General features: G+C 43.8%; 1 protein-coding gene across 1 annotated transcript in view; it reads left to right on the top strand.

Annotated features, from left to right (window-relative positions):
- LOC143804143 (class I histocompatibility antigen, F10 alpha chain-like) overlaps positions 1-23,905 on the top strand; it is a 134,864-nt gene extending 110,959 nt beyond the window's left edge. Inside the window, exons 6-9 of the mRNA XM_077281937.1 lie at positions 1,527-1,556; positions 3,578-3,623; positions 18,381-20,252; positions 20,322-23,905. Of these exons, the coding sequence (XP_077138052.1) occupies positions 1,527-1,556; positions 3,578-3,621 (74 nt within the window). The 3' untranslated portion in view covers positions 3,622-3,623; positions 18,381-20,252; positions 20,322-23,905. The remainder of the gene's footprint in view (positions 1-1,526; positions 1,557-3,577; positions 3,624-18,380; positions 20,253-20,321) is intronic.
- Positions 23,906-25,265: the final 1,360 nt, after the last annotated feature.

The raw sequence follows: 25,265 nt of genomic DNA, 5'->3' as shown, positions 1-25,265 counted from the left end.
CGTTTCTGTAAGCACACCACAAACAGAGTGGGCTGAGCTATGCAAAAGCACATTTGGGGAAGCCAATTTCTTTTTGGAAGAAGGTCCTGTGGACTGATGAAACCAAGATTGAGTTGCTTGGTCATACAAAAAGGCGTCATGCATGGCGGCAAAAAAACACAGCATTCCAAGAAAAACACTTGCTACCCACAGTTAAATTTGGTGGAGGTTCCATCATGCTTTGGGGCTGTGTGGCCAATGCCGGCACCGGGAATCTTGTTAAAGTTGAGGGACGCATGGATTCCTCTCAGTATCAGCAGATTCTTGACAATAATGTTCATGAATCAGTGACAAAGTTGAAGTTACGCAGGGGATGGATCTTTCAGCAAGACAATGATCCAAAACACAGCTCCAAATCTACTCAGGCATTCATTCAGAGGAACAATTACACTGTTCTGGAATGGCCATCCCAGTCCCCAGACCTGAATATCATTGAATATCTGTGAGATCATTTGAAGAGGGCTGTCCATGCTCGGCGACCATCAAACTTAACTGAACTGGAATTGTTTTGTAAAAAGGAATGGTCAAAAATACCTTCATCCAGGATCCAGGAACTCATTAAAAGCTACAGGAAGCGACTAGAGGCTGTTATTTTTGCAAAAGGAGGATCTACTAAATATTAATGTCACTTTTCTGGTGAGGTGCCCATACTTATACACCTGTCAAATTTTGTTTGAATGCAGATTGTACATTTTCTGTTAGTACAATAAACCTCATTTCAAGGCAGAAACATTACTGTGTCCAACAGTTATTAGATATATGAAACTGAAATAGCTGTTGCAAAAAAAAACAATTTTTATAAAACATTAAGCTTAAGATTAATAGGGGTGCCCAAACTTTTTCATATAACTGTAAATCCTATTGAACATTTGTGGATGGAGCCGAGATCTGGTGTCTGGAGAAGACGGCTTCACACCTGAGATACCAGGAGCAGTCTGTTCACGAGACGCGGTCAAAATCCCTGTAGACGTTGGCAGAAATCGTTTACTGTGATTGCCTCAAAAGCTTGTGTAACAAAATATTAAGTCAAAGGTATCATCATTTTTGTCCAGGCCATTTTCATTAGGTTTTTGTTGTTGTTTTTTACATTTTAGACTGAGCCACAATTTAAAAGCAAAAAAGCAAAGTCTGATTCTCATTAGTTGATGTTCAGTAAATTAAACTTGAAAATTACTATTGTCAGTTTCATGTTATTTCAGTGACCATTGTGGGATTTTCTTACTTTAGCAGAAGGCACCAATAATGTTGTCCATGTCTGTATTATACATTCATGATTCTTTCTGATTTGCTGTTATATCTTAGGGGTGGGGAATCCTCACTTTTCTCCTTGGTCTGTGGGTGCCCTTCCATATTTTATTTGTAGGGGCTCTTGACTGTATATCGTCTCCGCTCATCTCTCCCCCATTACATTAGATTATTATATGTCACCAATGATAATGGCGTCTTCAGGTTTCTCTTCCTAATTCCATCTTCTCTGCTTATTTCAGGAAGAAACCCTGGATACAGGACAACCGGCAGTGAGTATTCTGCACATGTGGCTCTGATGGGAGGTTTTGGCAGATTTGCTGTAAGGTCACGGCCGGCATTAAGGAAACACATGGATGTCTTGTGTCCCCAGAGGGAGCGCTGATCTTACAGAGCGACTCTCCATTCTGGATCATAGAGGACAGAGACCCAAGTGGACGACCCCGTCTGTTCCATACACCATAATTACACCCAGTGGTGCAGGATCAATAACACATGGCTGCTTTATTTCAAACACAGCACCGGCCCCGTCCACAGGTTGTATGTGATGGATCGGAGCTCAGCCCTATTTACTACAATGGATCTGCAATACCAGACACGACCTGTGGACAGGGGCGGCGCTGAGTTGGGAGGAAAGCAGACGAATCTTACTAATCCTGTACATCCCCCTTTTAGGTTTACAGTAAAAAGAGTCTGCCCCCCAAAACTCACATTACACCTTTTATACATTCATATGGGGGACTTCGCCTCCTTAAAATACTTGTAGACTAGATTTTACTTCTTCCATTTTATATAAAAACAGTTTTAGTTATGTAAATGGGGGGTCCTCGGTGCACCCATGGAATGGCCAAGGGCTCAGTGCACCATTCCCCCCTGTAATTACAATCCTCCACCATCTCCACTTGTATTAACATCTCTCGCTTTGGAGCGCTGCCTGACCTGAATTCCCAGCTCTGAACGCACTGACACCGCAGGGACCAAGAGCTCACACAGTGTCAGTGTGTTCGGGTGCATTCTGATCGCTGTCCTGTCTGCAGTGGCTGCTCACAGGATCACACGGTAGCGGACGGCCAGTGCTGACAGGAGAGGAGAGCGCTCTGACACTGAACCTGCCCACACTCACTCAGCTCCTGCAGTGTCAGTGTGCACACCTCATCTACCTCTCCTGTCCGCATCGGCTTCCTGCTACTGTGTGATCCTGTGTGCAGCGAGCGGCTGCTACATACAGTAGAGGGATCAGAATGCAGTTACACACTGACACTGTGCCTTCGACCCCTGTAGTGTCAGTGCGTGCAAGGCTGAGAGTTGTAATAGAGAGGGTGGTACGGTGCCCTGAGCTCTTGGCCACAGCAATGGGGCACTGAGGACCCTTCATCTACATATGTAATAAAACTGTTTTATATAAAATGAAAGAAGTAAAATCTATAGCACAGGTCTTATTTTAAAGGGGGTAAATCCCCTATATGAATGTATCAATGGGGGGTCAATTAGAATTTTGTGTATGACAGACACTCTTTAAAGGGAAACTGTCACCAAATGTTTGCTATTCCATTGGAGAGCAGCATAATGTAGGGGCAGAGACCCTGACTCCCACTTAATGGGCTGCTTGTTGTCATTTTGATAAAATTAGTGTTTCATCCGTTGTAGATCTAGCAGTTCTCTGAATGCTGAGCCCTGTATAACTCCACCCACACCACTGATTGACAACTTTCTGCCTATGCACAGGGTACACAAAAATTGGCCAATCAATGCAGAGTTATACAGAGCTTGTTACTTGTCTTATAGTGATATACTCCTGCTGATAAAAGAGTGATTTTATAAAAACTACAGCAAGCAGCGCAGTAAGTGACACAGTGCGGGAATCAGGGTCTCTGTCTTATGCTGCTATCAGATTAAGTGGCAAAACCTGGTGGCAGATTTCTATTAAAGTGGATGAGGAGATAAAGTGCTGGAATTACACTCGCTCGGGCCCGGAAGATGCAGCACGAGCTTTTTGTGGATGACACGGACACATCTTCTGTCCCAGCGCCATCCCAGTGACTCACATGTATGTCCTCCTGCAGCAAGTTACACCCCATGAGGACAGACACGGCCGTCATTTTGTGTGTTAATTACTCTCTGAAAAGAAAACCAGACACATTTTCTGGAGATTATTGAAAACTGCTGCACATGAATGAAGAAAACACAATAAAGAGAAGGTTTCCCAGTGTTTCTCCACCTTCTACTCACATTTCATCTGTGACATCTTATAAAACTCTGGGATTTTCCTCTAAATCATTTCCTATTTTCACAGCTTCGGACGCATCCTCCGACCCCAATAATCCGGCCAACGCCTAATGGTGAGTGGTGATGTCTTCTGTAAATGCTGCCGCCGTGCAATGAAGGGAGAATTAGGAGAAACTTAATGGGGGTAAAGAGGAAAGTGGGGAAGAGGGAAGGGATTGTGAGGAAGAAAGGTGAGCTTTGTCTTTTTTTCCATATACCGTATACACTGCTCAAAAAAATAAAGGGAACACTTAAATAACAGAATCTAAGTCCAAGTAAATCAAACTTCTGTGAAATCAAACTGTCCACTTAGGAAGCCACACTGATTGACAATCAATTTCACATTTGTTGTTCAAATGGAATAGACAACAGATGGAAATTATTGGCAATTATCAAGACACCCTCAATAAAGGAGTGGTTCTGCAGGTGGGGACCACAGACCACATCTCAGGACCAATGCTTTCTGGCTGATATTTTGGTCACTTTTGAATGTTGGTTGTGCTTTCACACTCATGGTAGCATGAGATGGACTCTACAACCCACACAAGTGGCTCAGGTAGTGCAGCTCATCCAGGATGGCACATCAATACAAGCTGTGGCAAGAAGGTTCGCTGTGTCTGTCAGCGTAGTGTCCAGAGGCTGGAAGCGCTACCAGGAGACAGGCCAGTACACCAGGAGACATGGAGGGGGCTGTAGGAGGGAAACAACCCAGCAGCAGGACCGCTACCTCCACCTTTGTGCAAAGAGGAACAGGAGGAGCACTGCCAGAGCCCTGCAAAATGACCTCCAGCAGGCCACAAATGTGCCTGTGTCTCCACAAATGGTTAGAAACCGACTCCATAAGGATGGTCTCAGTGCCCGACGTCCACAGATGGGGGTTGTGCTCACAGCTCAACACCTGCAGGACGCTTGGCATTTGCCACAGAACACCAGGATTGGCAAATTCACCACTGGCGCCCTGTGCCTTTCAAAGAGGAAAACAGGTTCACGCTGAGCACATGTGACAGACGTGACAGAGCCTAGAGATGCCGTGGAGAGCGATCTGCTGCCTGCAACATCCTTCAGCATGACCAATTTGGCAGTCTGTCAGTAATGGTGTGGGGTGGCATTTCTTTGGAGGGCCGCACAGCCCTCCATGTGGTCGCCAGAGGTAGCCTGACTGCCATTAGGTACCAAGATGAGATCTTCAGATCCCTTGTGAGACCATATGCTGGTGCGGGTGGCCCTGGGTTCCTCCTAATACAGGACAATGCCAGACCTCATGTGGCTGGAGTGTGTCAGCAGTTCCTGCAAGATGAAGGTATCACCGTTCACACCGTGATGCCAACACTATGTCATGGATCCCAGCAGTATGTCAGAGATCCCGGGAGGATATCTTTATTGTCCCCACTACTCACACCAATTTGTCACGAACTGGGGTTGTTTGATTGCCCCTGGTTCGTTCTGAAGGGGATTTATCTATATCCCACTTCCCAGTCCCAGTACCTGGAGTTCTCTGGCGCCCCCCCTTACCCTCAGGTCAGATTAGGTATTGCTCCTAGTGTAATTAGTCGCCAGAAAGGCTGCCTGCTATGTACTGAGTATTGGGCTTACTGCAGCGAGGGCGATTAACTACTCCCACTCAGGCGGGAACAATAATTATCAACGCCGCCAGTAGCTGCAGAGATGCCCGATTGCACAGGACAAGGTATGTCGCCACCAGCTCCGATTTCACCAAAGGTTAATGGGTCCGGAGCCAACCCAAATCAGTAGTGTAATTCACCTCAGAGGACACAGTTCGTATACAGCAGAAGACACAAGCTAGTAAAATGACATTTTTTACTCCGTAAAAGATAGGCAGTATTTACAAAAATATTTAAAAGATATTATAAAGGAGACAATCATATGTACATTGCAACTACAAATAAAATAAGGATTAAAATAGAAGATTACACTCACATTTTGCTTAAGTCATTGCAGGCTAACCATGCTGATTGAGGATCCAGACATCACAATGCATGACAAAGGGTCTTTGTGCATTAAGGTCCCAGGAAAGAATGAAGGCTGGGCTAAGTGTAGTAACTTATACTTCTGGGCTTGTGACATCACTAAAAGGGCTGAGTAATGATATGCACTGCTCTTGGTTATTTACGTTCTTAGAGTCTGGAGACAAAGGCATTCCAAGCCCAAGGGGAGGAGGGAATGAGTGGCCCTACAGGGTTGGTCGTCTGCAGTTTAAAAGCCACACCCTGGTGGGCGTGGCCAGGACGCTGAGGAGAGTGGACGTGCAGCGCTGAGCTCTCCCGGCCGTTCTCCATCTCACCGAGCTACTGCCTTACTGTACGGCAGTTCCCAGCCTCGGTGGGGATGGAGGATACATCGGGAGTCAGTGGGGAGGAGCGGAGACTCCGTCTGCTCCGGAGAGCGGCACAGCTGCAGAGTCGCGGCGGCGGAGGTGCTGGGCGTGCTGAGCGGCTGCAAAATTCCTCCCGCCTGAAGATATTACCTTGCCCTGCGGGGGTCCTCCGGTGAGCAGAGAGCGGGTCGAGGGACGGTCGGGAGTCGCGCTTGGGCTCGGTTCCTCCCCCTGAAGACTCTGGACTGCTGGTGGCGGGAGAGGAGCAAGGAGACGCCGGCCATCTTGAAATTCCTCCTGACACGTGGAGGCAGCTGTGAGGCTCAAGTGCTGGGGACTTGCAATCCTGAGGTAACTGGGATTAACTGGGCTGACCTGACTGCTGCAGCATAAACACTGAACTTGTGGATTGAAAGGGTTAATTTCTCCCTCCCTTTCCCCCCTCTCTGAACGTTGTGGAATTCTAATGCAAATCAAGGGGTTAATCCCTATGAACCTGCAGATTGTAGCGCACTGCTGCCACCTAGTGCCCCTTCCGTGAAGTGTGCTATTTGCAAATAAATATGCAGCAAATTGCATAGAGAACTGACTGTAATCCTTGAACTAGTGGTGTCCGAACCGCTACCAATATTTAGTGGATGCATGCTGAATAACCAGTTGCAAGACTTATCTTTATACTACATACATATTTTGGGAAGACACCATGAGTCCGGCAAAACAGCAGTCTGCAGCAGAAAAGCTGAAGACCTATGCCAGGGGAAGTAACTCTGCATCTGAGCATAAATCTTTAAATAAATCAACTCAGGACGAAGAACCAGATGATATGGCTCCAGAACCCACTCTGAAACAGGTTTCCGCACAATTGCTAGTTGCTATTCAGGACAGTACAGCTTCTTTAACGGGTAAAATTGAAGAGGTCAAGGCTGACCTGGGTCTACTCCGTAATGATATGTCAAATTTGGGCGAGAAAGTTCGTCATGCAGAGGAGAGGATCTCGCGTCTGGAGGACCACACAGCACCTTTACCTGAGCGTATCAGAGTGATAGAACAAAAACTGGAGCTGTGCGTCCAAAAAAAACTAACGACCTGGGGAACAGACTGAGGAGAAACAATATCCGTATAATTGGACTGCCCGAAAGGGCGGAGGGGAGTAGCCCTAGTGATTCTGTGGAAAGATGGATCCGCAAGCTTTTTCCGGATGCCACTTTTTCTGATGCTTTTGCAGTGGAGAGGGCACATCGTGTACCTGGAAAACCAAATCCTCCGGGGGCTCCTCCTAGACCCCTGCTGACCAGATTTCTAAACTGGAAAGACAGAGACTATATCCTGCAATTGGCGCGTACGGCCCAGGTTGTTAAACATGAAGATGTTACTGTGATGTTGTTTCCAGATTTTTCGGCTGATTTACAGAAAAGAAGAGCTTCGTTTACTTCAACTAAGAGACGTCTGAAGAATTCCAATGTGATTTATTCAATGGCGTATCCTGCCAGGCTCAGAGTGGTAGATGGTGAGAGGGTGGTTTTTTTTTCAGAACCCGACGGAGGCAGAGGAATGGATCTCCAGGAGAGAAAGACATCAAAATTAGTAAAAATAATTACTGTTAGTTATAAAAGACTGTTTTTCTCCTTTTCCATGCATTTTTCCATTTTGATGCTTCTTATAATGAATATTGACTTGAGCCTGATCTACAGTTACTTTTGATGTATGTAATATTTGTGTTCATACCCGGGCTCGGTCATGGTAAAGTTCACCCTGTTTTAAAACAAAATTTTGATGGTCCTTATAATGAATCTTGACTTGAGCCTAACAAACTGGTGCTTTTGATTCATGTCAGTATTTGTGTTCACACTTGGATTTGGTCATGGTAATGGACACTGGCTACGTTTTTTTTTACTACTGTTTATTCTTCTGTTCAATTATTACTGGTTAAATTGATGTTTTCAAATTGCCCCCCTTCTGAATAATTTTCTGTGAGAATTGTGGCAATATCCTGAATATATAACCATCTAGACTCCTGTTCCTGGGAAGTTAATAAATATCGGTAATGGGGGAGTGGCGAGGCGCCATTCGTCCTGGTCTGAAAGCCCGGTTACCTTATGGATTTAGTTAAAACTAGGTGATTGGACCAATGACCCTGTGACTATTCTACCAGGGATGGGAAGGGGAGATGGAGGAAGGGAAGTGGGGGCCTAGTTGTGAGGTGGTAAAATTGCTTTAAGGTATGCACTATATCTGATAATCTTGTTATTGGTGGTTCGGATTGATTGGGAAAAGTAGAGTTTAGAGAAGTTTATAGGCATCTCTTGTTATATCTTTATGATCGTTACTGGTCAATGTTTTTTACTTCTTTAGACAATTTTGTTCATAACCAAAACTGCTCTTATATTCTGCCATCAGGAAATAATTTGTATGTCTTGGATTTGATGATTCTCAAAGTGGAAGTTATTTTTGAAAAAAAATCTTTACAAGTCCCACATGGTGTCACTTAAGCTCCTCTCTTGGAACATCAGGGGATTAGGGACCGCAAGGAAAAGGAATATGGTATTCTCTCAAATACGTAAAATACAGGCGCAGAGAATATGTCTTCAGGAAACTCACCTAAAACCAGACACTATATCCAGAAGGAATAAACCCTGGATACAATGGCAGACACACTACACACACATCCTATTCTAGGGGGGTGGTCATTATCGTACATAAGTCTTTGCGATGGTCGGTTCAACTGGTTAAAAGGGACCCAGAGGGTAGATTTATTTTTATTTATACATTTATAGATACGATGCCTTATGTATTGCTCAATGTCTATAATCCACCACCAGCTAAGATGGAGATACTTAATCAAGCTGTGATCTTTGTATCGCAATATCCTGATGCTAAAATGATATGTATGGGTGATTTCAATATGATACTTAACATCTATTAGGATAGAATGAGTGCTGCAAACTTGAGGCCTAGTAATCAAGACACTACTATACTTGAAGCTTTTATAAAAGAAATGAGCTGGAATGATTTGTGGAGACAGCAACATCCCCTTAAGAAGGAATTCTCCTGTTATACGCCAGCTGTTCATTGTCTGTCCAGAATTGACCATTGCATTTGGAAACAGTGCTGCATTGTCTGACCTGCCCGAAATTGAGTACCTTCCTAGGGCAGTGTCGGACCATGCTCCATTGATGATACGCCTTCACTTAGGTGGCCCCAATAGACCCAAGAGATTCCGCATACACCCATTTTGGCTGTCCCTTATAGGAGACCAATTAGAGGTATTCAGCGCAGATCGTAATGATTTTCCTGATAAACTGATAGTATGGGACACTCTTAAAGCATATTTGAGGGGATGTGTCAGATCTACAATTTCATACATTAAAAGAGAGTCCTGTATTAGGGAGCAGAGATTGGCTGAGGAATGTAAATTGTTGGAAGCTGAATATATCTATAACCCCTCTGATACTTCACTGAATGGATGGCTGGGTAAGGGAAGGGAATACTTGACACATTTAAAGGAGAAGGCGCAGAGAAAACTCTTTCTCTAAACAGACATATTTTGAATTGGGAAATCAGTCGAGTACATTTTTGGCACTTATGGTCCAACAAAATCAAATGTCCCCGTCCATTCTTGCCATCAGTGCGGTGGATAGAACTCCGATGCTTAAATCTGACCAAATTGCAAACAGATTTGAAGAATATTTTAGAGAATTGTTTAGTTCCCAACTAAATCATACTATGGAGGAAATTGACAAATATTTGGATCGTATAGAGTTCCCTAAACTTTCCCATGAAGACCGGACCTCTTTAGATAGAGATATCACGTTGGAGGAGATTCGGGAAGCAGCCATGTCTCTCTGTAATGGGAAAACCCTGGGCCCTGATGGCATACCCATAGAACTATATAAAAGATATCTTGATCAGATAGGGCCGGTTCTGATGCAGACCCTTTCTGGGGCGCTTGCAGGACATTCACTCCCCCAATCCTTTTATGATGCCACCATAGTGGTAATACCCAAGCCAGATAAACCTGCTGAGGAATGTACCTCTTACCGCCCCATATCTCTTCTTAATACAGATTATACAATTCTGATTAAACTGATAGCCAATAGACTTAAAACAGTAATATTAACCATAATACATGAAGATCAATCTGGTTTCATGCCGGGGAGATCCACCTCCTCAAATATTAGAAGAGTGCAGGTCCTAACTCAGATAGGACACAAATATGAGAAGCCTTGGGCGATAGCCTCTCTTGATACTGCGAAGGCTTTTGATTCAATGGAGTGGATGTTTCTGCAACGTATTCTTCTGAAATTTGGGTTCTCAGACAAATTTTGTAAGTGGATTAAATTACTTTATTATAAGCCCAGAGCTAATATTCTTGTTAATGGCTTGCTGTCGGATTATTTTGACTTGGGTAGGGGAACCAGACAGGGCTGCCCACTGTCCCCAATCTTATTTGCTCTTGCAATTGAGCCGGTTGCGCTTGCAATTAGACAGGACCCTCTGGTGGAAGGAATTAAGATTAATTCTAGAGTGGATAAGGTGGGACTGTATGCTGACGATCTGGTACTCTTTTTGGAGAGAGTGGAACAGTCTCTTCCAAGGGCAATTGATCTTATTAATTGTTTTGGGGAACTATCTGGCCTTAAAATTAATTGGAGTAAGTCTGTGATTATGCCAATAATAGATAATATAACTGTACCCGTGTTATGTGGTTTAAAGGTGGTACAAAAATTGTAATATTTGGGTATCGTGACTAATCAAAATCCAATTAGAGATCTTAGGAATAATATATACCCTCTGGAGGATCTGATGAAAATTAAGTTTGGGGTATGGTCCCGACTTCCCTTATCTGTTGCAGGAAGAGTTGGATTAATTAAAATGATAATTCTTCCTAAATGCTTATATATGCTGGAACACATATCATTAAAGATCCCTAAAAGTTTCTTCAGGAAACTACATAGCATGATGGCAGCGTTTATATGGGGATTGTCAAGACCTAAATTAAGTATGGGATCCCTACAGAGGCCTAAAGACCAAGGTGGATATGCGGTCCCTGACTTATACTTGTATTATCTGGCTGGCCAGCTGCGCTACTTAAAATGTTGGGTAACTCAGGGTGAACTTAACAAAGCAGAAGCCCATCTCGTACATTTCTTGGGAAGGAGTACCCCGTGGGCAATGTTGGAAGGGTCATACAGACCACCCCAGGGGTTGTTGTTTGCGCATAACCTAGCAATACAGGTTTGGCGAGAAAGTAAACGCATTTTGAAATTCACTGATCAAATTGAGGATCTTCAGATATGGGATAATCCTGAATTTCCACACCTTTTGGATTTACATGATCCGGTGTTCTGGAAACAAAATGGAATGACTTCACTTGCTCAGTTTTTTAAATTAAACTTTATTATCGTTTGAACAAATTCATGTCAGGTTTGGAATTCCCCACAGAGATTTTTATAGATATTTGCAATTAAGACACGCTATAATGTATCAGTTCCCATAGAATGAGAATATCTAAATACCCGCTGATAGTATTCCTATCGACCCAGGGACCCACAGGAGTAATATCTTCCATCTACACTTTTGTTAAACGCTAAAATCGCATCTACTCAGCTTGCTGTGGAGAGTAGGTGGAGACACCTGATTCCATCTATTGCTGATGATCAATGGAGCGATATCCTGGAAGCACATACATTGGTATCACCTGCTGCAAATAATAAATTAATACAGTTGTATATCCTTCACCAATCCTATCTCTATTTGGTAGAGGAACGTCCGATGAATGCCACAGATGTGGGGAACCCGGGGCCGATTTTTGGCGCCTTATTTGGAACTGTAGGATTATACGGAGATTTTGGAGTAAGGTTGTAGATACACTGGAGCGGATAATGGGGATACCAATCGAATGTAGACCAGAATTGTGCATTCTAGGGGCCGTGGATGAGGAGATGTGGGTCCACCATGATAGAATATTTCTCAGGGAAACTATTCATAGCTAGGAAAGCGATAGTACTGAGGTGGATGGGGGGAAATCTCCTTCGATTAATCAATGGAAGAAATTAGTGAATGATGTAATTCCTTATGAGAACATACTATACAAAAACAGAGGATGTCCCCAAAAATTTCAGAAAATTTGGGAAAGGTGGTGTGACTCGCCATTGACGCACCTGGCTCCTGTAGCTATGGCCTCTTCAATCTCGCGATATTGTCCCCCCTGATGTGTACATCTATTCTAGATTGGGAATGTGATGATCTATGTGGGATAGTTAACTAACAAATGTCTATCATGATCTGATTTGATACGAGTTTTTCTTAAACATCCATTGAAGACTCGTTGATTGGAAAGTGCAGTGCTTGGTAAAATATATCATACTGAATGTCAAGTTTTGTTTGTATACTTTATTATTGAAGCTATTCTGTCATATTTACATCAATTTAATTTTGAGATGTGGATTGTTTTGATACGATGCTATGATATCATGTTTGTTATCTTGTTTTGTGGAATCCTTCAATAAAACAAGTTTAAAAAAAAGCCACACCCTGCTCACACACTAGTCTCCAGTTACACAGTGTCTCTGCCCTAAGCTTTGCCTTTGGATGGTCGAATGGGGGGTGGGGAAGGAGAAAGGGGGGTCACAGCTGCACTTGTGCCTGTGACATGGTACTCTCTAGAACTAAACTCACAATATGACATTTTTGGCATTATCGTGACAGAAGGCATTGAGGCTATGGACTGGCTTGCCCATTCCCCAGGCCTGAATCCGATTGAAGACATCTGGGACATCATGTCTCGCACGATCCACCAACGTCACGTTGCCCCACAGACTGCCAAGGTCTGGGAGGAGATCCTTCAGGAGACCCTCCGCCGCCTCATCAGCAGCATGCCCAGGCATTGTAGGGAGGTCATACAGACACGTGGAGGCCACACACTACTGAGCATCATTTCCTTGTCTTGAGGCATTTCCACTGAAGTTGGATCAGCCTGTAACTTCATTTTCCACTTTGATTTTGAGCATCATTCCAACTCCAGACCTTCGTGGGACATTAGTTGTGATTTACATTGATAATTTTTAGGTTTTATTGTTCTCAACACATTCCACTATGTAATGAATAAAGAGTTACAACTGGAATATTTCATTCAGTGATATCTAGGATGTGGGATTTTATAGTGTTCCCTTTATTTTTTTGAGCATTGTATATTGATCATTTATAACGTGATCATCATTAACAAAAGGAGAATATAAATGCTGTATATTCCCGGTACAGGGACGGTGCAGACTGGGGGAGCAGACAGATTCCTTTACAGCTGGTCATACACTAAAAATGGAGAAAGTAAAGAAAAAGAATAAAAATTTGCAAAAACAGTCAGTGCAGGAGAAGGTTCTCTACTACAGCCTGGGAGACACGCCGGCATTAATAATCTTCAGTCCTCCCTTCTCCACTGGGATTAAAGAGAAACTATCACCGGGTTTTTCTGTCTTATCTGAGAGCAGCATAAAGTAGGGTCAGAGACCCTGATTCCAGAGCTGGGTCACTTGCTGTAGTTTGATAACACGCCGTTTTATCTGCTGCCAGGGCCGGTTTTAGGCAAAGTGGGGCCCTAGGCAAAAGTTTAAAATGGGGCCCCAAATGCTAACATATTGCACCAACAGAAACATTTTGGTTGTAGCTACATGCGCTGATTTCAGGCCACTAAACGAGCGTGATCAACAATATTGAAGTCATTCGCCACTTGTTTCCAGCCTCTTTACACTGGCTGGGGACAGAATGATCACTAGTAAATCAATCTGTCCCCATATAGTATCATCTTAGCAGAATATCTGCAGTTTTAACTGGGCGATGTGCTGATGAGAACAATGATTTTTGTTCCGGCATATACTGTACATACATACACCGTACATACACACAGATACACATACCGTACATACACACAGACATACACATTACATGCATACACACATACAGTTATATACACATATAGTATACACATACCGTACATACATATACCATACATACACACAAATACACATACATACACCGTACGTACACACAGATACACATACAAATACAGTATATGCAAACACATACATATATCATACATACAAACAGATACACATACATATACCATCATACATACACATACCGTACATACACACATGCATATACCGTACATTCACACAAATGCCATACACACATATACCGTACATACACACAGATACACATACATATACCGTACATACACAGATACAGTTATATACATATAGTACACACATACCGTACATACATATAAAATACACCCAAATGCACATACCGTACATACATACATATACCGTACATGCATACACACACATATACCGAACATACAGATACACATACACGTACCGTACATACACATATACTGTATGTACATGCACATAAACATACATATATACCATATATCCATACAAATTATTGCACATACACAGATACACACATACTGTACATGCATACACACACAGCCATACAACTATACCATACATACACACATATACCGTACATACACAGATACACACACACAGACAGAAACATACACATAGATACACACAGATGCACACATACACATACAAGCATATATATACATACATACATACTAATCTTCTATAGGTGATCAGATGAGCCCTGCAGGTCAGTTCAGCTGGAGAGGGCTGCAGACCCCACTGTGGGGGATGGGGCACAGAGCAGACAGCACCTGATATCGGCCCCCTGCTGCTGCCGTGCTGTCCCCTGCAGTGAGCTCCTCCCCCATCTCTTCTCTGTGAGGAGACGCTGCAGCCTGCTCTGAACAGAACAGTGGAGGGAGCAGAAGAAGTCCTGCTCTTCCTCCACTGATGTCTCTATATGCTGTGCAGCCGGGGCCCCTGACTGTAGGCGAGCACTCACCATTGGGACGCTCCATGCAGGGGGACAGACGGCAGCCAGTGAGCGCTTTCCTCAGTCTAGTCACTGTGAGGTAAGGAAAGCGTTCATTGGCCAGCATCTCTCCCTGCATGACACGCCCCCTTTTTGATCTCCTGCACTTCGCGCCCCGCTCTCTCCCCGGCACCCGGTGTTCCGTGATTACAGGAGGGAGTGAGAGGGGCCCGACCCTGCATGATACCGGGCCTGCCTGCAGGGGCCCCCCTCCACCTCTGGGCCCCGGAGCAGTGCCATCAGCAGTATGTCTGCCCCTGGCTGGGGGCCCCTAGGGCAGCGGGGGCCCCAGGCAGCTGCCTAGTCTGCCTGCCCCTAACGCCGGCCCTGTCTGCTGCAGCTCTGCTAGTCCTCTCAGTGATGAGCTCCTGCTCTGTAGTCCTATATATTCAGAAGCTAATGCATACAGCACTGATTGTCACTGTTCTATGGGCCATAAGCTGTCAGTCAGTGTTGAGTTTAAAAACGATAAAGGTTACACCATGATTTACCAAGAATGATTACTCTAGAACAGTATTTCCAAAACTCCACTCCTCACGGACCCCAACAGGTCATGTTTTCAGAATTTCCATAGTGCTGCACAAGTGAGAGAACTCCTGATACTTCCATCACCTGTGCAATAATAAGGAAATCCTGAAAACATGACCAGTTGGGGTCCGTGAGGACTGGAGTTTGGGAAACACTGCTATAGAAGATTGAAACTGCATTACTGCCATAGAAAATGGGGAAATAAAGCGCTGTATCATGTATATATGAAATATTTATGTGCAAAATTGCTATGAAAAATACAGTAAAAAAAGAAGGTACCTAGCGCATAGATTGATGTAGGGTGACAGTAGTGTCACAATGTTGCGGGTTTCAACCCTTCATCAAGCTTAAACCAGCAAGAACCAGATACAAAATTTATTGTGATATTTCTCAGCAGTGTGAGGGATGTGATCTCACTTTCAGACACTGTAACATGGTCCGGGTCATTATACAGGGGTCTCATAATAGTGAAAAAAGGGTCCATTGTAGAGAGTTCTGGAGAATAATGAGAACGGGAGAAAGCCTGAGCCTGATGGACACCTTGCAGCATGGGGATAATGAGGTTTCTTTAATGAGGATTAAAAGACGGTGGATAAGGAATGATACAGTCTGTAACTCTACTGACAAGTACGGACGTCCTTGCTGTATCCAAAGATGCTGTCTGGTAGATTAATCTTTGCTGTTGGGTAACATGGAGGCTGCTGTAAAAGCCCATGTGTTGCATCTACAAAGTAGTCGTTGACTGGTGCAGTGAGCTAAGGGGAAATGGTCATCAGCCCTTGGGTCAGTACCAGAGAGGTAGGGAAAATGACAGAATCAGAGATGTGGTCAGGAAACTACCTTCCTTCGCCCCTGTGCTCCACTCTATGTCCGTGCTCCCAATACTGGACCTACTGAAGAGATGGCTGTCCCATCTTTGCTGGGCAGTACGCTCGCCGCTGAGCTCATGCTGCATATAATTTCCCGGTTGTGAGCGGTTTCCTTTTCTACCGGACCGTGCATTCACCTTACAGCCACACCTCCCTAGTCCTCCTCTCACCCAGCTTATGAATCCTCAGATACCTTCACCACAGAAGAGGCGACCTAAGAGAAGGAATCAGAGGAGCAGGCGTCCTTCCTCATACCACCACATGGCCGTTTATAGGGTTGGATTGTTTAATTTAACCCTTTGTATACCCTGTCCTAGCAAATAATCTCCTATGTACAGTGCTGCTTCATAGTTTTGGAAACCTTCATAATTTTCCATTTTTCTGCATAAATTTGACATAAGTCCTAAAAGTAGAGGCATAGAACAAAACCAAGCAAATGAGTCAAAAATATTAGGCTTTGAATTTTTTTAAACGAGGAAAAATGAACCAATATCACGTGTCTGAGTGTCAGAAGTATGTGAACCTTTAGAATTAGCAAGGTGAAATTAGTCTGATGCTTTCAATCAATGGAATGTCAATCAGGTGTAAGTGGATGTCCTGTTTCAGCAATCTATCAAAGTCTAGTCATCACATCATGTTTGTAGTAGTGTATCATGGCACAAAGGAGATTTCTGAGCACTTCAGAAGAGTAGTTGTTGATGCTCATCAGGTTGGAAAAGGTTACAAAATATCTCTAATTAGTTTGGAATTCAACAAGCCACAGTCAGACATATTGTACAGATGAAAGAAAATCACCCCCCCGGGAGTGTTTGATCAAAAATGATCACTCTAATAGCAAGGCATATAATAGTCCACGAGGTGACAAAGGAACCCAAGGTAAACTCTAAGCAACTAAAGGCTTCTCTCACATTAGTCAATGTTCATGAATCCACCATCAGGAGGACAACAATGGTGTGTGGTGTGCATGGCAGGACTGCAAGTCATTTCTCCTCAAAATGAACATTGCTGTCGACCTATAGTTTGCTAACGATCACCTGGACAAGCAAGAAGGCTAAAAGGAACAATGTTTTGTGGATGAACGAAACAAAATTAGAGCTTTTTGGTTTAAATAAGACGCATTGGTTTGGAGAAAGAAATACCCTGCATTAGAGCATAAAAACCTCATACAATCTGAGAAACACAGTGGTGTCATGGTTTGGTCCAGTTTGGTGCATCTAGACCAGAATGGCGGCCATCACTGATGAGACTATAGCATTCAGAGGAAAATGTCACATCTGTCCATGAGCTGAATATCAAAGGCAACGCCTGTCATCCTCCAAGACAATGAACCAAAGCACATAAGTCGTTCTACAGAAGAATGGTTAAAGAAGAATAAAGTTTGAGTGAACAAGACACAGTCCTGACCTTAGTCCTATAGTGGAAGGAGCTGAAGTGAACAGTTATGAGAGAAAACCCAAAGGTGAAGCTGTTCTGTAGAGAGGAATTAGCCACAATTCCTACAAGCCGATGTGCAGGACGAACCAACAATTACTGGACACATTTAGATGCAGTTATTGCTGCACATGGCGACACTCCAGATATTGAGAGCAAAGGTTCACAAACTTATGATAATTTTCCTCAATAATAAAATTGCAAAATCTAATATTTTTGACTCATTTGTTTGGATTCTCTTCATCTACTGATAAAATCTGATGTAGTTTTAGGCAAAATTTATACAGAAATCTGGAAAATTCTGAAGTGTTCACAAACATTCCAGCAAGACTGTATCTGCTGCTGGCAGGATGTCCAAGAGAGCACATTGCCCACAGTATTAGGAGCTCAGCTACGCTCTCGCAGTTATCTGTCGGGGCTTGTGGACGATTCCCAGTGACATCCAGATTATGGCTATAACGTCACTCAGGATCAGCGGCAGATAAGTGATAAATCTATAGTCACATAGTTATCTCTATATATAACTGTACAGTCGTCACTCAGAGGCGTCGTGTCCTTTACACAATATGTCGCCTCTCACTTTCTGGCGTAGTAAAGCTCATGTAGTGACATATACATATATTATTGGTACTTTCCCGTTATAGAAGGTGATGGAGCATTTAGGACATTATTAGACCGGTGTGATGATCTCTAATGGGAGCTGTTTGTACTTTTTGTCATTACAGAGCCGGACGAGAGACGTCTTCTGCCTCCATCCTTGTGGACTGAAGAATCTCCCCATTTATCGGTCATTGCTTCATTTCATTGTGTGCGATTGTACAGGAACCGGCCGTATACAATAATCTCATTATTATTTAGTCTAATCCCGGAATAAAATGACCGCTTAGAAAAAAACAATTACAAAGCAGAATTGTGAGGCCTCCGGCTGGGTCCTGGTAATGGTGGTCACATATTCTCGGAGATTACAGGAAGCTTTTGGGTGAAGTCTTTACATATTTGTGTATCTTACACAGTTATTCTCATTAATGGCGCATTATACTGGGGACGGGATGCTTGTATATAACATTATGTCGCTTTATTTCATGCTTTTTTCATTCGCTATAACATTTTCTGGAAGGATTTAGGTTTCATTTTCTAGTAGCTTCAGTCTTGTTCTGATTTGGGTGATATTTTTCTATTTGTACGATTTGATATCAGGACAGGAAACATCGGAGAACAGAGCAAATGTTGTATTATACCAGAGGCACACTGATCCAAAACATGGTGACACCGGTACTGTTATTCCGGTACTGATTTCATACGGGCGTGTAAAGGGGCCTTAGATGGCACTGCAGAGCGCTCACCGTTATCGGCTCCGCACTGCAGAGCGCTCACCGTTATCAGCTCCGCACTGATCACTCATCAGGGTAATAACGCCGACTGCATCATCTGATCCCAGCGGGAAGAGGATGGGGGTTGAGTTATTATAAGGAGAATGTATAGGGATGAGTTTAATACAAACAGAAAAACTGACCAGCACATCCCCAACTAGTGTGAACAGGTGCCAGCTAACACAACAATTAAGAAACTGCAAGCTGCACTCTGGAGTGTTTAGAATGGTAAATCTAGAAAATTGAAACTACATTACGGCCATAGAAAATAGGCAAGTGCTATATTCTGTATATATGGCATTTTGGAAAATATATACATAATATAGCACTTACCCTACGTTCACATTTGTGTTGTTGGGCGCAGCGTCGGCGCCGCAATGCAAAACGCACGCAAAACGCAGCTTTTTGTGACGCATGCGTCCAATTTTGGCATGATTTTCGGCGCAAAAAAAATGCATCATGCAGCGTCCTCTGCGCCCTGATGCTTGCGCCAAAAATGACGCATGCGCCACAAAACACAAGACAAGGCATGTCCATGCGCCCCCATGTTAAATATAGGGGCGCATGACGCATGCGCCGCTATGCGTCGCCGAACCTGCGCCCGACGCAACGCAAATGTGAACGTAGCCTTACCTATTTTCTATGGCCGTAATGCAGTTCCAATTTTCTATATTTACCATTCTAAACAATCCAGAGTGCAGCTTTGTATTTTCTTATTAGGGTTGAGTATAGTGGTATGAATGTATATCACTGGTGCAACAATAATAATGACATCTGTATTGTAGTGATTCGATCAGGGGCAGACATAGAAATCATGGGACCCCATAGCAGAAGTTTGAATGCCCCCCCCCCCCCCCCCACACACACACACACAAAATCAACAGGTGCTCTTAAGGGTATGTGCGCACGTTGCAGACTTGCTATTGTAAAAATCTGCGCAGATTCTTCCTCTCTTGGCAGAAAACGCAGGTGAAAATTCACACAGATTTGATGTGGAAATTCATGCGGATTTTCGATGCGGATTTGTATGCGTTTTGTAAGCAAAATAAAGATATATTATTTAACAAAAAAAAAAAAGTGATGTAATTTCCTTGTCCAACCTCTTCTTTTACATCAGGGGTGGGGAAACTTTTTTCTGCCAAGGCCCTTTTGGAATTTTATAATAGCGCTCGGGGGCTGTATAAAATTAATAACTTAAACATTAGCCAACTATACACCGGACCTGAGGTACACAGCACATGGGGTGGTACACGGGACCTGAGGTACACAGCACATGGGGGGTACATGGGACATGAGGTACACAGCACATGGGGGGTACACGGGACCTGAGGTACACAGCACATGGGGGGTACACGGGACCGGAGGTACACAGCACATGGGTGGCACACCGGACCTGAGGTACACAGCACATGGGTGGCACACGGGACCTGAGGTACACAGCACATGGGGTGGTACACGGGACCTGAGGTACACAGCACATGGGGTGGTACACGGGACATGAGGTACACAGCACATGGGGTGGTACACGGGACATGAGGTACACAGCACATGGGGTGGTACACGGGACATGAGGTACACAGCACATGGGGTGGCACACGGGACCTGAGGTACACAGCACATGGGGTGGTACACGGGACCTGAGGTACACAGCACATGGGGTGGTACACGGGACTTGAGGAACACAGCACATGGGTGTATGTACGTGTACAGCACATGTATATGATTTATGTATGTGTGATGTGGTGTATGTATGTGTGATAAATATGTGTGATGTGTGCATATTTGCCCAGTGTTGTGTATGTACGCTCCTGTGTCCTCGCTCCCCCTGGTATAATCGGTGGCTGCAGTTGTGCCCTGTACAGCAGAGCTGTGTTTGTCTCCTGACCCCTTACACTGCACATAGGACTGCAAGTAGCCCCCTGCTTTCTGCATGCTGTGATTATCCTGCGCTCACACACTGCAGCCACACAGCAAGATGGGCCACGCTCGGCTCTGCTACTTCTCTGTGTACATGGGTGGTCTCCAGTCTCCACATGGCTGGGCGCTCAGCAGTGACAGGTACACCCCCTGTGGATGGAGTAGAGGCAGCGGCTCCAGTTGGGGGTGGTTCCTGTGCATGGACTCCGGTGTCCCCCTGGTGCAGGCTCACTGACAATGTAGAAGGAGACGCATCACCAGCGTTACCTCCACACAATCTGCTGCCTAAACTTCTGCACCTCTCCATTATAATCCCCCTGTGTCTGTGACCCCACTACCCACCCGGATTACAACTTGTCCCTCATCTACCTGGAGCTGCTCTGCAGGATTCTCCCGACTGGGCAGTGATGGAAAGAGCACGTGGGATACAAAACGGCGCGCACCTCTGAAGAAATAAAGGGCCCGCGGCCAAATTACAGGCAAAGTGGCTGCGGGCCGAACCAGATGCTATCGCGGGTCGTATACGGCCCGAGGGCCGGACGTTACATTCTCCATTGAAGACCATAATAGCATTACATACCATGTTCAAATATAATGCTTACACACACACAAAACAAATATAAGTGAATATTATATATATACATATATATGTAATACCCAGCCCAAGGTTTAATAATGCACGGGTTTCAGCCAGATACCCTCATTAATAAAATGGTAAATAGTTAAACAAAAGACACACACGCACACAAAATCTGTGTGAAACGCAATATCAGTTTATTTTTCAAAAACTTATTTAAAAAAAATTGCGTTCGCTCCTGCAGGTGTTTGCTTAGCCTTTACAGGCTAGTTTGCAGGGTAACTCCAGGAAAAAAATTGTATGGGATCCCTCTTTAAAATCGAACCAGCAAAGGCTAGGCAGACTGCTGCAGGCTGATATTAATAGCCTGGGAAGGGGCCATATATATTGGCAACCCCCAGGCTAAAAACATCAGCTCTCAGCCACCTCAGAAATGGCACATCTTATAGATGCACCAATTCTGGCACTTAGCCTCACTTTTCCCACTTGCCCTGTAGCAGTGGCAAGTGGGGTTCATATTTGGGTTGATGTCACCTTTGTATTGTCCGGTGACATCAAGCCCACGACTTAGTAATGGAGAGGCATCTATAAGACACCTATCCATTACTAAACCTATAGTTATAATGTAAATAAAGACAAGGTGAGAATAAAGTCCTTTATTAGAAATAATCACACAGACTCCTTTATTGATCTTAATTTACTGACAGCACGGTGGCTCAGTGGTTAGCACTGCAGCCTTGCAGCGCTGGGGTTCTGGGTTCAAATCCCACCAAGGACAACATCTGCAAGGAGTTTGTATGTTCTCCCCGAGTTTGCGTGGGTTTCCTCCAGGTACTCCGGTTTCCTCCCACATTCCAAAAACATACTGTTAGGGAATTGAGATTGTGAACCCCATCGGGGACAGAGATGATAATGTGTGCAAACAGGTAAAGCGCTGCGGAATATGTTAGCGCTATATAAAGATTATTATACGCACTGCATCGCCTAATCCCCAACTCCCTCGTTCTCCTGCAACAAGAATAAAATAATAAACCAACATAAAATACTCCCTGTCCGATGTAGTCCATTTAATAACATGTCCCACAACAATCTCCCGTGTAGAACAGTCACATCAGGAGATGTGACTTCTGTACCCGGCCTCAATTGATACACTGACAGGATCTAATCTGTCCTGCAGTGCATCACTGAGATTTCACCGGAGTTCATGATCTCACTTTACGGCACTGCTGCTCTCAGCGGTACCGCAAGTGACAACACGAACTCCAGTGATGCACTGCAGTGGGCGATCACCTGTCAGTGTATCGTTGGAGGCTGGTGGAGTGGTCACCTCTCCTGATGTGACTGATCTATACGGGAGATCATCGCTGGACACTCGTTATTAAATGGACTACATCGGACAGGGAGTAGTTATGTTGGTTTATCATTGTATTTTTGTTGCAGGGGAATGAGGGAGTCAGGGATTAGGTGTTTGGCGAGTATGAGTATTGTATGTGAATATATAATTTTTTATTTTTTTTTTATAATTGAGCACATCATCGGTTCATGCTGTCTCTGTTACATGTTACAGCAGACATAGCCGGATGGGAGTAGTAGTCCCATCACACAATGCTTGGATACACACACAGACACCCACAAACAGACACCCACACAGACACCCGCAGACAGACACCTGCACACAGATTTACACAGACACCCGCAGACAAGACACGCATATATTCTCCGCTCACACAGCACAGCCGTTGTGGTCCAACTCCGGTGGGCCCCCTCACCCCTCGGGGCCCCATAGCAGTCGCATGGCCTGCCGCCCTTGGCGGTAACGCCACTGGATCTGATGTACAAACACAGAGATCCAGCTCTGACGCCTCGTGCAGATTAGCATGGACGAGCACTGTGACTGCGCTGACATGAACCAATGATCGTACAGACTAATCTGCATGTGGCTTCAGAGTTGGGTTTCTCAGCGCTGGCGCATCGGATCACTACCAGAACGGCATCATATTTATTCTACTGGGATCTATACAGCTGGACCTCTAGATTCAGTAGTAAAATCGTCCTGAAAGTTTCCCTTTAAGAGCACCTGATCATTTGCCAGAAGTGGATAGAGTGATTGTAACAATGATTTAGGAAGAAAAATGTTTGTGGATCAGAATATGCTAATGTTATGCTAATGACCGGGTCCTGACTGAATGTGAGGCAATCAGCCCCGAGAGATTATATAACACCAAAAATATCATCCAGAATAACACAGAAATCAGAAGGAAACATAATCCCGGGATTTTTGCTCCAAGACTTTTGTGTGTTTTTTGCATAAAAATGGGAATAATTATAAATGTATGTTACAGTATTTCCTGATCACTGATCTATAAATAAAGGACATTTACACCGATGTCACAGTCGTCTTTTTCTGTTATTTTTATTGTGGAATTTAATAAAATGTTTCCCATTCTATTATAATTACAAAACGCTACAAACACCAGAATATTAGAAAAGTGCAATTCATTCTATTGGGGATAAGAAACTTACTGGGGAGTTTATCTCCAGAAATATAACACCTTCCGGGCAGTCGTGTTACTTTTTACATAACATTATTTTTCCGTCAGTCTGGTCGTATGAGGACTATTACGGGAGTTGTAGTTTTGGATTTCATTTTTCCTTCGCTTAGTGTGGGATAAAGATGAGCTGGAAACTTGTTCTGTGCGATTGTGGAGATAGTGAGTTTTTTTTTTTTCCAGATTTTATTGGGCTTAATAAACTGTTGTCATTTTATGCCCCCATTACTGTTATGTTCTAATTACTCTAATTACTACTGTACATTCTGGGGGGAAGATGTAGTGAAGGAACAAGCGTCAATTTTAAGTTTCAGTTTTTTTTCCTTTACAGAGTTTAACGTGTGGGGGAATTGATTTTATAATGAATGATCAGACTTTTATGTATGAAACATTACTAAGTCTGCATATTTTTCATTTTTTTTTTTCTAAATAATTATGTTTGGAGTGTAAATGTGTGGGGGTGATTTAAACTTAGTGTTTATTTAATATATGAAAAAAATACATTGAAATCCAATTTAAGGTACATGTGTTTTTATCTGTAATCAATATTTGTTCAATCTTTTGAGGAGGCCGGTAAAATAAAAACGGCACTTCTGGTATATTTTTTTTTTCACTGCGTTCGCCATGTAGGTTCAGAAGTTGGACAATTTTTGTAATCGGGGTCATTACTTCTGTGGCAATATCAATTATGTGGGGTTTTGGTTTTATATATAATAAATAAATGGGAAAATGTGAGTTTTTGTTTTCCATTTTATTAACTTATTATCAGGGATATGACCTTAAATCCCCTCGATCACTCATAATCCCCTGCAATACAGCCCTCTAACCACTTACAGGGGATGTCCAGTAATGTAGAACCGCTTTCTATTATTGTTCCCCCCAAAGTAAAGTATACTGACTGCCTATAGTGTCAGCGTTGTGTTTCTCAGCGGCCATGTGGCATTGTAATGGCAAGTGACTGCTGCAGCCAATCACTAGTCGCTGACTGACTGCAGCGGCCACCTGACACTATGTCAACAAGCAATCACAGCTCTGACAACGCAGGAGAGGTGCCGGTATGGGAGGTAGGTATATGTGTTTTGAATTTTATGTAGGGGCACACTAGAAGTTAAGGCGTTATCCAGCATTGGCCAACCCCTATAAATGTCACAGATCATAGGTTCTCTAAAACAATCTTTTTTTTTTCTCTTCTGGGAG

This window comes from Ranitomeya variabilis, chromosome 1 (genome assembly GCF_051348905.1).
Source record: "Ranitomeya variabilis isolate aRanVar5 chromosome 1, aRanVar5.hap1, whole genome shotgun sequence".
NCBI lineage: Eukaryota > Metazoa > Chordata > Amphibia > Anura > Dendrobatidae > Ranitomeya > Ranitomeya variabilis.
This window is presented reverse-complemented; position numbering and strand designations above follow the sequence as displayed.